At 40.7% G+C, this 13973-nt stretch overlaps 1 protein-coding gene across 1 annotated transcript; it reads left to right on the forward strand.

Annotated features, from left to right (window-relative positions):
- Nucleotides 1–11691, forward strand: psmb3 (proteasome 20S subunit beta 3). Its single transcript, XM_048560598.1, has 6 exons — nucleotides 1–147; nucleotides 1466–1650; nucleotides 5048–5155; nucleotides 5950–6127; nucleotides 7298–7392; nucleotides 11438–11691. The coding sequence occupies exons 1-6, from the start codon at nucleotides 145–147 to the stop codon at nucleotides 11484–11486; spliced, it is 618 nt and encodes a 205-aa protein (XP_048416555.1). The 5' UTR covers nucleotides 1–144; the 3' UTR covers nucleotides 11487–11691.
- Nucleotides 11692–13973: the final 2282 nt, after the last annotated feature.

Below are 13973 nucleotides of genomic sequence, written 5' to 3' on the forward strand. Positions count from 1 at the left end.
AGGCGGGACCATTTGCCCATTAAGTTTGGATGAACGACAGCCAGAAACTGGAAGTGGAGATTATTTTTAAAATTTTTTTTGCTTTGGAAGTTAGGAAAATATTGTAAAAATTACTGCAATTGGTTCGACTGACAACTATACAGAATGGTGAGTAATAAAAGGAAAGTATTCAAAAATATAACTCCTTTTGCGCCGATTTACAGCTTGTTTAATTTGCACATTAGAATGAGCCAGGCCTGACCTGACTAATGTGGCCTTTACTTTTCTCTTTTAAGGCAAAGACATTTTTTATTATTTAAGTTTCATTTTTAACCTTAAGACGGTTCGGGTAATTTTATTACAATTATTAATGGTCTTCCTTTACCTAAAGGTGTGCCACAGAAATTTTAGATCCCTTTTTAGGTATTAATCCATTACAGGCTAATCCACTCCAGTTTTAGGATGTTATTTTCAAATATAATTTATTTTTCCTTTCTTCATAAGGCTTGCGTTTACTTTAACTTTCCAGTTATGATCCATTTTATCTGAGGAAGGATTCCTTCAGGATTTTAAGGTTTTAATGTCTGGATTCAACAGTAACTCCCTCTACCATATTTACAGTTAGTTGACTTGCATTTTTGCTCCATTTTACAGTTTGATAAACTTCTCTTTTATTTTGACTTTCTGTCTAGACTACTGAATTTAAAAGAAAATTCAGATTTGTATATATTTGCAAGACTTCTTCATAACTTTAACACGGTGTGTTGTGTACTTCTGTAGCAGAATGAAATACCTCCCAGGTTCTTTAGTACAGTCTTCATTCCTGGAAACATTTTTTTTGTAAATCTTCTCTGCATTGTCTTCTTAATGCCTTTGTCTCCTTCCTTAAGCACGGTGCTCAGAAATTGATTTGATTTCTGTTGACCCAAACTCGTATTTTATGAAGTTTTACCATAACCTTCTTGCTTATTTATTCTCTGCCTCTGGTTCTAAAGCCTGGGATCCCATATCCCAGAACTTTCTCAAACTGCCTTATTTACCTGTATTTTTTAATATATTTTGATGGCAGTATCTTGCTGGCTAGTTTAATGCATTAAATGTTATCCACTGGATTTTGTAATTTTTTTGTGATATCTCAAAAATTGTAGTGCTCAGGACAATTTTTTAAATAATAAAGTAGTTGAGTTTAATTTTTTCCTTAATCGTGATTTGGAATTATGGTGAGATGGATTCACCCATCAAATGCTGCAGAGGTTTTGTGGCACAGTGGCAAAGTTCCGAGCATCTGGGCCAGAGGCACTGAGTTCAAGTTACATTTCAGGACTTGTTGACCATGGAAGTTGTATTCCTACACAGTTCAATATGATGATAATCATGCTGGGAATCCTTCCTCACCTCCCCATTCTTCCTCAAAGTATGTGTGATGACATACGAATAAAAAAGCATTGAACTCGTTCCTAACTTGTTTTTCCTTCTCTTCCAACAGTCGCACATGTCATATAATGGTGGGGCTGTTATGGCCATGCGGGGTAAGGATTGTGTGGCAATAGCAGCTGACAGACGGTTTGGAATTCAGGCACAGTTGGTGACGACTGACTTCCAGAAAATCTTTCCAATGGGTGAAAGGTTATTTATTGGACTGGCTGGTCTTGGCACAGATGTACAGACGGTGTAAGTACCCTGGCAGAGGTTAACTGTTTGACCTTTAAGACATAAGATGTCCTCAGGTAGACAGTAGATTAGCCAGTCCAGGTCTGTCTTGGGTTATTCATTTTAATAAAGGGAGCAGGTAAACCAGTTATGTATTTGGAAGTAACAAGGTGCAGAGCCGGTTGAATACAACAGGCCAGGCAGCATCAGAGGAGCAGGAAGGGTGATGTTTCGGGCCTCGAACCTTCTTCAGGAGGTCTTTTTCTGAAGAAGGGTCTAGGCCTGAAATGTCAGCTTTCCTGCTCCTCTGATGCTGCTTGGCCTGCTGTGTTCATCCAGCTCTGCACCTTGTTATCTCAGATTCTCCAGCATCTTCAGTTCCTGCTATCTCTGAAATGGATTTGGAAATACCATGTTTTGTTACCTGTGCTGGTTTTAAGCGATAATCCTCTTCCTGATTCCAATGTAGTGAATCGTGCTGTAAAATTCATGTCTGGTGAAGTGATGTATAAACAAAGTATATGGTTGTATGCGCCACCTGGTATTGGGTACAAAGAACAGCCTCTTCGGTAAGATACTGGCTTTCCAGCAAAAGATACTTTAGAGGGAAGGAGAGTAGGGAGAACTTTGAGAGCTCTTATGTTTAAGTGGCAGAATTTCACAGAATTGTTATGGTGCAGAGTGAGCCCATTCAACCCGCACTGGTTCTATTACCTTGTCCTGTCTGGTTTGATTTCCCCAGAATTTCCTGACAAATGCAAGTATTAACGATGCCAACTCACACTGTTGGCACTTGACCCATATTTTGCACTGAATAGCTCTGTATACACAAGAGAGTTGGCTTATGTGGAGACATTGAGTAGAAAGGGTTTATATTGTCTGGAGTTTAGAATAAGAGGGTGCTGTCATACAGATATTTAGCATACTTTGAATTAATCCCTTCAAGCCCTCTGAGGGGATGTTTCTCCTGCCTGGAAAAACAAGAATCTGAAACGAGGGATTAGGAGGGCGAAGAGTGGACATGAAATATTGCTGGCAACCATGGTTAAGGAAAATCCCAAAGCCTTTTATTCATATATAAAGAGCAAGAGGGTAACTAGAGAAAGGATTGGCCCATTTAAGGACAAAGAAGGAAAGTTATGCGCAGAGTCAGAGAAAATGGGTGACATTCTTAACAAGTACTTTGCAGCGGTATTCACCAAGGAGAGGGACATGACAGATGTTGAGGTTAGGGATAGATGTTTGCTTACTCTAGGTCAAGTTGATATAAGGAAGGAGGGAGTGTTGGGTATCCGAAAAGACATTAAGGTGGACAAGTCCCCTGGTCCGGATGGGATCTATCCCAGGTTATTGAGGGAAGCGAGAGAGGAAATAGCCAGGGCCTTAGCAGATATCTTTGCAGCATCCTTAGACACGGGTGAAGTCCCGGAGGACTGGAGACTTGCCAATGTTGTCCCCTTGTTTAAGAAGGGAAACAAGGATAATCCAGGTAATTATCGACCGGTGAGCTTGACGTCAGTGGTTAAAAAGCTACTGGAGAAGATACTGAGGGATGGGATCTATTCCCATTTGGAAGAAAATGGGCTTATCAGTGATAGGCAACATGGTTTTGTGCAGGGAAGGTCATGTCTTACTAACTTAATAGAATTCTTTGAGGACGTGACAAAGTTGAGTGATGAGGGAAAGGCTGTAGACATCATATACGTGGACTTCAGTAAGGTGTTTAATAAGGTTCCCCATGGCAGGCTGATGGAGAAAGTGAAGTCACATGGGGTCCAGGGTGTGCAAGCTAGATGGATTAAAAAACTGGCTAGGCAACAGGAGTCAGAGAGTAGTAGTAGAAGGGAGTTTCTCAAATTGGAGACCTGTGACTAGTGGTGTTCCACAGGGATCTGTGCTGGGACCACTGTTGTTTGTGATATACGTAAATGATTTGGAGGAAGGTGTAGGTGGTCTGATCAGCAAGTTTGCAGATGACACTACGATTGGTGGAGGAGCAGATAGTGAAGGGGACTATCAGAGATTGCAGCAGAATATAGATAGACTGGAGAGTTGGGCAGATAAATGGCAGATGGAGTTCAATCCGGTCAAATGCGAGGCGATGCATTTTGGAAGATCAAATTCAAGGGCGAACTATACAGTAAATGGAAAAGTCCTAGGGAAAATTGATGAACAGAGAGATCTGGGTGTTCGGGTCCATTGTTCCCTGAAGGTGGCAACGCAGGTCAATAGGGTGGTCAAGAAGGCATACGGTATGCTTTCCTTCATTGGACAGGGTATTGAGTACAAGAGTTGGCAGGTCATGTTACAGTTGTATAAGACTTTGGTTTGGCCACATTTTAGAGTACTGTGTACAGTTCTGGTCACCACATTACCAAGAGGATGTGGACGCTTTGGAGAGGGTGCAGAGGAGGTTCACCAGGATGTTGCCTGGTATGGAGGGTGCTAGCTACGAAGAGAGGTTGAGTAGATTAGGATTATTTTCATTAGAAAGACCGGAGATTGATGGGGGGGACCTGATTGAGGTCTACAAAATCGTGAGGGGTATAGACAGGGTGGATAGCAAGAAGCTTTTTCCCAGAGTGGGGGACTCAATTACTAGGGGTCATGAGTTCAAAGTGAGAGGAGGAAAGTTTAAGGGAGATATGCGTGGAAAGTTCTTTACACAGGCTGGTGGGTGCCTGGAATGCGTTGCCAGCGGAGGTGGTAGATGCAGACATGGTAGCGTCTTTTAAGATATATCTGGACAGGTACATGGATGGGCAGGGAGGAAAGGGACACCGACCCTTAGAAAATACATGACAGGTTAGACAGAGGAACTCGATCGGCACAGGCTTGGAGAGCCGAAGGGCCTGTTCCTGTGCTGTAATTTTCTTTGTTTGTTCTTTGAGAACTGGGCCTCATGTCAGGATGAGATATTAACAATTTAAGACACCGAAGGAGGAGCACTGTTGTGAATCTTTGGAATTCTTCTGCAAATCATCCTGGATACTCAATCTTTGATAAGCATATTCCAGAGTGAGACTGACACTTTCTTGGGTAGTGATCGAACTGTGGGATTGGATAGATTTGGAAAATGGAATTCAGGTAGAACATTGTGTTCAAGGGCATTTTGGTGACGGAACCAGCTATACGAGTGGATATTTTATTTTTAATGAGAATTGCAATTTTGGAATACGCGTGGGAGCTGTTCAGAAATCCGCCAACAGCCTATCAGCTAACATGCTGTTTTTGTCAAAAAGAGTTTACATAAAATCTGGTTTGCTCCATTTCCAACACTATATGCTTCTGCATTTCAGCATAATCTGCCAGATGTCACAAAAGTTAGTGAATGCCTCAGTGCAAGTTAAATACTGTCTCCCTTTATGGGTTGAAGTAGTCCACTACGGCTAATGCACATTTCCGTTTTATCTTATAGATCACAGCGACTCAAATTCAGGTTGAATCTGTATGAATTAAAAGAAGGCAGACAGATCAAACCAAAAACATTTATGAGCATGGTCTCAAATCTCCTCTATGAGCGACGGTAGGTTAAATATTCCAAATTCTTGTCAAGTGGTCGATGCTGTACACCGTAGTATTGTATGATTCTCAAATTTAAGTTTGCATTACTAACTCACACACAAACATATGTTCCATAAACATTTATCAACCTGTCAGGGGAGGTGATAGCCTAGTGGTATCAATGGTAGACTGTTAATCTAGAGACCCAGGTTCAAATCCTGCCATAGCATGGTGGAATTTGAAATGATAATAATAAGACCATCAAACCATTATCGATTGTCAGGAAAAAATCATCTGGTTCACTAATGTTCTTTAGGGAAGGAAAATCTACCATCCTTACCTGACCTGGCCTACATGTGACCCCAGACCAGCAATGTGGTTGATTTTAACTTTCCTCTGGCAATAAATGCTGGCCTAGCCAGTGACACCCATATCCCATGAATGAATAGAAAAAAGGGCCTACAGTTTTTACGCTCTAAGCCGCTTATGTAAACTGTACAGAGTCCTTATTGATTTTTGAGAAATCTTCAAAATCCAGTAACAGATAAGAACCTATTGTGGCCTGTAAATGGTGCAATTTACCAGCATGGTCCTGCTGAGGGTGCAGTCGAGCTATATTGCTGTGGATCTGCCATTGGGCACTGCAATAGTCGACTGAACCAGGACATTAAAACTGTAAATTAGTGTTCTGTGTTGTACGCTGGCCCTCAGTTGCCTTACTCAATTTGATGAGGGCTGGATCTCAAGTGTCTCTCTTATAAGAAATAATTTTTTTGTGATGTGGATTTGTTTTCTTATTACTTTCATCCTTCACAGATTTGGCCCTTACTATGTTGAACCAGTGATTGCAGGTCTTAATCCAAAAACCTACCAGCCATTTATTTGTTCGCTTGACTTAATTGGCTGCCCAATGGAGACCGAAGACTTTGTGGTCAGTGGAACATGCTCAGAACAAATGTACGGGATGTGTGAATCCCTTTGGGAACCAGACATGGTAAGTACTGCTTTCGCACTTTGACCTGTTAATTACCTGGGGTGAATGCAAAGAATGCTAGTTGTATTTTTTGTGTGAATATACTTTCTATTTTCTTTGATCCCAACATGACTTGTGCCTGGTGACGTTATCATTTTTTTTTGTGAAGAGTATGGATCCGATTTTAAAATAACAATGGCATTGTATGATTTTTCAATTGCAGCCATGTGGTTGCCTCTGTGTTTTGTCATTTATTGTGATGTTTCAGGACATTAATGCAACATTAAATCCAGGATTTAATGGCACACCTTCCAACAAAAAGGGTGTCTTTAACTTAGCACCAAAATGACAGTCAAAGGGCTGAGCTGGCACAGAATTTCTCTTGCAGTAAGATTCTTTTAAAGCTGATGTGGTACATGCTGATACTACTTTGTTCCCTAGACCAATGCTGTCTGCTGTTGAAGGCAGTGATTTACACTAAAAACTTGCACTGAAACTGTTACCTTTCCAGTACTTCATCCAACTTGCCACTTTTCTTGTGAAGCTATATATTGTTGAGAAAACATTCATTTGACCTGAGCTTGAACCAACTCCGTACAAGTTTTACACATCTGTAAGGCCACTAGGTTAAAAACCAAATTTGAAACCTTAGTTGATTTCTCGATGCCCCATACACGCAAACCCAAGACAGAAACATTGAGGCAAGAGTACTGTTTCTAATCGTCTGCACTTCAGCTAAATCGACACAGATCTGGCATTGAGCTTGAACTTTTTGTTAATGGTGTGGCTCAGTGACACATCCAATGGGGTCCATTACCAACTGAACCAGTAGATAGATATGGAGTTTTTATATCGATCACAAGAATAAATAATTCACTATTTTATTAAAAGGGGTCTGCCATGCATAGAGTTTCACTATACTGCTGAGAAATCTTGGATGGCTTGGGCTGTTCAACAGGTCCCAAATGCTGTTTCAGTGCACAAATTTCTATTACTCTGGACTTCTATTCTGGGTAACATGAAGCTTCAAAGGGCATGAGTTGGCCTTCGGAGGGGCACTTTATTGCACAATTGGGTGCTCACCCTGAACCTTCAAAGCAAATCAAATAGACCTATTCAGGGAAAAAAAAACTTGTAACGGTACAACAATTGTGTCCAAGCTAACGTACCAAATGAATGTTTCTATTTCAGGAACCAGAAGATCTGTTTGAAACCATTTCTCAGGCTATGCTGAATGCTGTGGATAGAGATGCTGTATCTGGTATGGGTGTCATCGTGCACATCATGTAAGTTTGGAACGCTCTTGTGCAGTTAGTTTCAGTTTGACTGAAAGTTAAGCTTCAGTTTAACAATCATAATATAAGCAGCTTAATAATGGCAGAAGGAAGTTTCCATATGTGTTTAACATTGTGCTGTCAAAAGTATTTACACTGCTGGGTTGCTGAACGGTGCTGCATGAACAAAATCAATCCATTGGATTTGCTGGCTGATGCAGTCCATGGTCAGGAAGGTTATGATATATATCCATGTATGTGACTTAACCAAGTGTAAGTTTGAGTTAGAGCCCCAGTGAGATAGTGAGTCCAACAATCCCTTCTGCAGGAGTTGAGAGGATAGGGGTAGTCTGAATTAATTTTGTGACGATGAAGAATGTGTTAACAGGAGAGCTCCCAAGATGCTACATACTAGCCACTTGCCAGTAAACCCAATAACTTGGCCAGTACGGAAAGCCTGTGGAAGAAAATAGAAGCCTTTGTAATATGAATGCTAAAATTTCAACATACAGATATAAGATGGATGATTCTATTGAATGGCAGACCAGTTGAGAGGCAAAACTCACTCCTGTTCCCGCTTATGGTCTTATTGAAACTGCCAGGTCAAAAGGAACACGTTAAAAATAACATTCAGAAAAATAACTAGTATTTTGTTGTTTTGATCAGAGTTGAAAAGCTACAGCAAGCTCTAAAGGGCAAAGTGGAGGACACTACGTAGAAGGGCCAGGCCAGATATTGTTGACTGATGGATATATTGGAGTGGTTGAAGAAGAGTTACAGTAGTTATGTGAGGATTACACAGAACAGAAGAGTATGTGTTGCAGGAGCAGATACAAACTGTAACAAATTTATTACATGTACGGTACATAGTTTATTGCATGAGGTTCACTAAACTGACTCCGATGAGAACTCTCCTGGGAGAGAAGATTGAGTAGAGTTAGACCTGTATTCTGTTGAGATTAGGAAACAGACAATCTTATCAAAACATAACCTTCTTGATAGTGCCAAGAGGATGTTTCTCTTGCATGGGGACTCTTAGCATTAAGGATCAAAGTATCAGAATAAGGTGTTGATCATTCAGAATTGAGATGAGAAGGAATTTCTTCATCCAGAGGGTGAAGTTTTCCTGGTCTTGCAGTGGTTGGTATAGAGATGTTGGGGTGGTCCAGAATTACTGGAATTGGGGAGCTACATCATGATGATTCCTGACAATGTCCCTGCTGCTAGAAAAGCTTTAAGAGTGGACAACTATCTGCTGTGTTGACATGTTCCCCACATTTACAGGTGGGGAACCCTTTATTTGCATATCTGAAAATCATAGAGACCTAAAAATTAAAAGGTCTTTTGAAAGAAGGCCTGAACTCTTGTTGTAGATACGCATCTGAAAACCAGTTGGCCCCAATATTTATGGATAAAGGATTCCTGACTTGTAAAACAGTTAAGGCCCCAATTGGGACATTTTTCAGCAAATGCTAGGGAAGCATCCACTTGCCATGTGTGGTAGCTAGCTCAACAGAGCAGGCTATAGGACTGTCAGAGCTAGATTCCAGGAAAAGTTATGTGCACAACCTGAGAGATTGCTCCACTTTTCATTCCAATGGCCTACTGGTTTCATCCCTTAGAAATTTTGATCGGACCTGATCCATACCTCTGAGGGTATGGCTATGTTCTGGCAGCCACATCATGGACCCCAAGAACATAAATGTCCATGGCAATGCTTTTACCAAGCAGAGGCCACTTGCCAGTCAGCGTTCTTCTCTCCTAACTCAACATGGTTTTGTCATGAACCGGTATTCTTGTGTATTGTACTCCCAAGTATGTGACAAAGCTCTGATAAAATAGCGTTTCGTCAACAATACCAAAGTAAATAGTTCAGGAACAGTCAACCTGTTTAAGTGAGGGAGGAAAGACAGGAAATTAGAGGGTGGTTAGCCTGACCTTGGTCGTTGGTAAGATTTTAGAATCCATTATTCTTGATGAGATTGCAGAGTACTTGGAAGTGCATGGTAAAATAGGGCTGAGGCATCATGGTTTTGGTAAGGGGAGGTCATGCCTGACAAGTCTGGAATTCTTTGAGGAGGTTATGAGCAAGTTGGACAAAGGAGAGCCAGTGGCTGTAATCTATTTGTATTTCCAGGAGGCTGCTAAATAAGATAAGAGCTCACACTGTTAGGTGCAAGTTGCTGGCATGGATAGAGGATTGGCTGACTTGCAGAAGGCAGAGAATAGAGATAAGGGGTCTCTTTCAAGAGTTCTGCAGGTGTCAGTGGTGCTCACATTATACATGCATGATCTGGAAGGAACTGAGGCAGATAGCACAAAAGTAGGTGGAGGGACAGGTAGCAGTGAGGCTACAGAAAGACTTGAACAGGCTAGGAGACTGACAAAGAAGGGGCAGATGGAGTACAATGTAGGAAAGTGAGAGGCCAGGCACTTTGGTTGTCAGAATGCAGGAGTAGACTTTTCTAAATGGGGAAAGGTTTCAGAAATCTGAAGCACAAAAGGACATGGGAATCCTAGTTCAGGATGCTCCTAAAGTTAATTTGGCAATTAGGAAGGCAAATAGTGTCAGCATTCAAGAGGGTTATACTTATAAGAGCAGGAATGTATTACTGAGGGTCTGGAATATTTAGAATATTGTGAGCTATTTGGACTGAATGTCTAAGGAAGGATATGCCGGTGTTGAAGGGGCCTATTGGAGGATAACAAGGATGATCGCCTTGTCATATGTGGAACGGTTGAGGATTGTGGGTCTATACTGGATTGAGTTTAGGAAGATGACATGGGGCCTGATCAAAAATTACACAATACCGACAGCCTTGGATAGAATGGATGTGGAGAAAGTGTTGTCAGTAGTAGGACAGACTAGGAGCTGAGGGCACAGCCTCAGAGAAGGGATGATACTTTAGAACTGAGATGAGGAAGAATTTCATTAGCCAGAGCGTAATGAATCTGTGGAACTCACCGCTGCAGAGGGCGGTGGAGGCCAAGTCAGTGTATTTAAGACACAGGCTCTTCATAATTAGGGATCAGAGGTTACAGGGAGAAGGCAGGAAAGTGGGGTCAAAAACCACTTCGGACATGATTGGATGGTAGAGCAGAGTCAATGGTTTATGGTCTAATTCTGCTCTTATTGTACAGTCCCTATTCAGTTCAATTGTTCAGGAGCATTTCATTCAGTTGACAGCGAGCAAATAGCGAATTATATAGCACAGAAACAGACCTTCGGTCCAACTTGTCCAGGCTGACCAGATATCCTACTGATCTAGCCCCATTTGCCAACATTTGGTTCACATCTGTCTAAACCCTTCCTATTCAAGTACCCATGCAGATGCCTTTTAAATGTTGTAGTTGTACCCACCACCTCTGGCAGCTCATTCCTTTTTCCCCCTCACCCTAAACCCACGCCTTCTGATTTAGGACTCCCTTACCCTGGGACGATAACGTTAGCTATTCACCTTAGCCGTGTCTCTCATGATTTTATAGATCTCTAAAGGGTCACCCCTCACCCTCTCCCTGTATCTCGAGCCGAAGGGCCTGTACTATGCTGTACTGTTCTATGTTCAATCCTGGTAACATCATTGTAAATCTTTTCTGAACCCTTTCAAGTTTGATAACATCTATCCTATAGCGTCATTTTCTTTGACCTGTCCCAGTTTCAGATTGAATTTGATGTAATCTGGCAAACTGCTTCAGCAGCAACCGGTCATCCTCCTTCAGACAAGGGTGTACATAAAACATTGTTTCCATCAGCATGATACAGAAGTAGGCTATATAGCCCATTGTGCCTGTCCCCACTCTCTGAACAGCTCTACAAGTGGTGTTGAACACTAAGTTTAACTACAGTATCTCCACATCCCTTTCCAAATATGCTCAGTTCTCTGCTGAATGTTAAAAATGAATTTCTACCATTCCTTTTGTATGCCAGATCATGACAACTAATTGACTGTCTCCAACATAATCCCACTGGATCCTTTCCCACCTAGATTATCCTCTAGCTGCCAGCCATCCACCTTGTCATATTTTATTATTTTGTCTTTGTTTTCTTTTGTTGCAGTGAAAAAGACAAGATTACCACCAGAACATTAAAAGCTCGTATGGATTAAAAGCAAAACTTCTGTAACCAACTTTGCAATACAATGTTTTTGTTGAATTGTAGTTTCTCTTCTGACACACCTGAAATAGCAGGAGATCGTCAGCCAATCTAAGAATTTTAATGGAGTAACTTTTCATATTCTGTTCAGCAGTCATTGAGTATTCTGTTTATATGATGTGTGTAATTCCAAAATAAACTAGTTACATAACATGGAACATCTTAAGTACAGATTTGTTTAATATGCCTCTTACCTACTGAGTGTGATATGCCATAAAAGTATGTTGATTTTTATCTTTACAAAGCAATCTTTCTTTGGGGTCAGGGAAAAAAATTCAAGACAAGCCGCCACCCACAATTTTAGTGGGTCCATAATAACCCATTGCTGTTTGGATACATGAATATATAACTTATAATCTCAGAACCTTCCAAAAAGTACTTTAAAGCCAATCTAGTACTTTCTAAATGTTCTAGTTCCCTGTTTTAATGTAGGAAATACAATGAGCAATTCGTGCACATCAAACTCGCACAAATAACAAGCAATAAGATGATCTGTTTTGAGGAATAAACGGGGACCAAGGATGTTAGAGAATTTCTGTACTCCTCTTTAAAAAACAAATGCCACAAAACTTTTTCATCCATGAGGGATAAACTTGGTCTAATGCTTCACCCAGTTCTGCATGATTTGAATCAAGATATTACCCGAAAAGTCCGTGACCTTTGGACATAGGCTAGAGAAGAAATGACAGGGGGCATGAAAGAAAAATCCAGGGACATTTGCAGGGTAATGGAATCTGCTTAAAAACTAAAACATCTCTCAGAATCTCACTGTATTTAGATCTGATCCAGTTGTACTCAGCTTAGTGACTAGTGGGAGAGTTAACCATCATCCGATTGGACCAGTGCAAATTTTACAAAAACATGTTTTTTTATTTGTAAGCTTTGGTATTACTGCAGTGAGTTTAAACACTGTCACCATGACTCCCAAACACAGCGTTACAAATTATTACAGTTAAACCCCTGATAAATGAATAACTGGTCAAACCAAAATCTTTGCATTAACGCTGATAATTTCCACTGTGGAACAGACAGATGTCTACAAATTTGAAAGAGTGTGTGTTGCAACCCAAAGATAAACTGGGTTCAGGTTAATATGCTGACACTTACTGAGATGTAGCACCTGTGGAATTTGGTTTGTTCCTAGTGCTTTCAGTCATAAGTCACAAGATCTTGGCTCTCATTGATTGAGGATATGCTGTTTTGTTTTGGTTTAGACATCTGAAACAAGGAGTGAAATAAGAAACCTGGTGGAAGAACAAAATGATATCTCCACTGGGATGACACTGTCAGATTTATTAAAACCAATAGGAAATGGGAAATGAATGTTTTTTTCATTGACTAGTCAAAAACAAAGTTCTGGTCCTGTAAGACAATAGCACTGTTTGAATGTGGGTGGATATTTTGCCTAATGTGGTAAGGAGACATACAGAACTAGACAGTCCTGAATTAGCCAGCTTCAACATTGATAGTAATGGAAACAAAAGTAAACTTGTTCTCCTTACCGTTGGGAGGGATTAAAACCTTTAAAAAGAGGTGGCTACTACAAGACAGTGCGTATGGTACCATGGCATTCATGGCCAAATTACCTACTCTTCGTCACCATCTGGTCTCACATGTGGAAAATGGTCTATTTGGGTGAGGTATGGGAAGGGAGCCACTATTATAGAATCCCTACAGTGTGAAACAGGCCCTTTGGCCCAACAAGTCCACAACCACTCTCCAAGCATCCCATCCAGACCTATCGTACATAACCCACCTAATCTACACGTCCCTGAACTCAGGCATGGTCTCCAGTGGGCATCCACAGTGACTGAAGCAAGGACAACTTCTTGATTTCAAAAAATTTTAAAAATCCATTAAAAAATTATGATCTTTCTGCTGTTAACTTTTGAAAGTTGGCCTGTCCTCACATCACCAGTGACATGTTGTGAGAGTACCATGAGAACATCCTCCAAATCTTGTAAAATATAACCCCATGGAAATTAACCGACAGCAATGGACTGAACTGAGCAGCTGTTCAGCTGACGTATTTTTTGGTCAGGTCCAGATTCTGTACATGAGTTATGCTTGCATTAGGAACTATCAACGTGTGAAACAAATCATTTGGCACTCTGAAAATCAAAGCCCAGATCAGATGTGCACTTATCCTGATGCAACTGAATTTAGACAGTAATTTTAATGTTCCTTTACAGTTTTGAATTAGCTACAGCTGCACTAGAACTTATATAACATACAGTGCACTAAATTGTACATTTTGTTCCAACAAAGGATGTCAGGTGTTTGTTCAAATAATGTAGTTTACACCTCTAACACTCTGTCTATTGTTCTCAATTACAAACTTGACTGATCACTTGGTAAAATGTCCACTGTCCTTTTAGTGCAGAAGATTTATGTATTAAAAACAATCCATAGAAAATAATAGTTAGTGAGGATTCATACA

The sequence above is a fragment of the Stegostoma tigrinum genome, chromosome 31, assembly GCF_030684315.1.
Source record: "Stegostoma tigrinum isolate sSteTig4 chromosome 31, sSteTig4.hap1, whole genome shotgun sequence".
Taxonomy (NCBI): domain Eukaryota; kingdom Metazoa; phylum Chordata; class Chondrichthyes; order Orectolobiformes; family Stegostomatidae; genus Stegostoma; species Stegostoma tigrinum.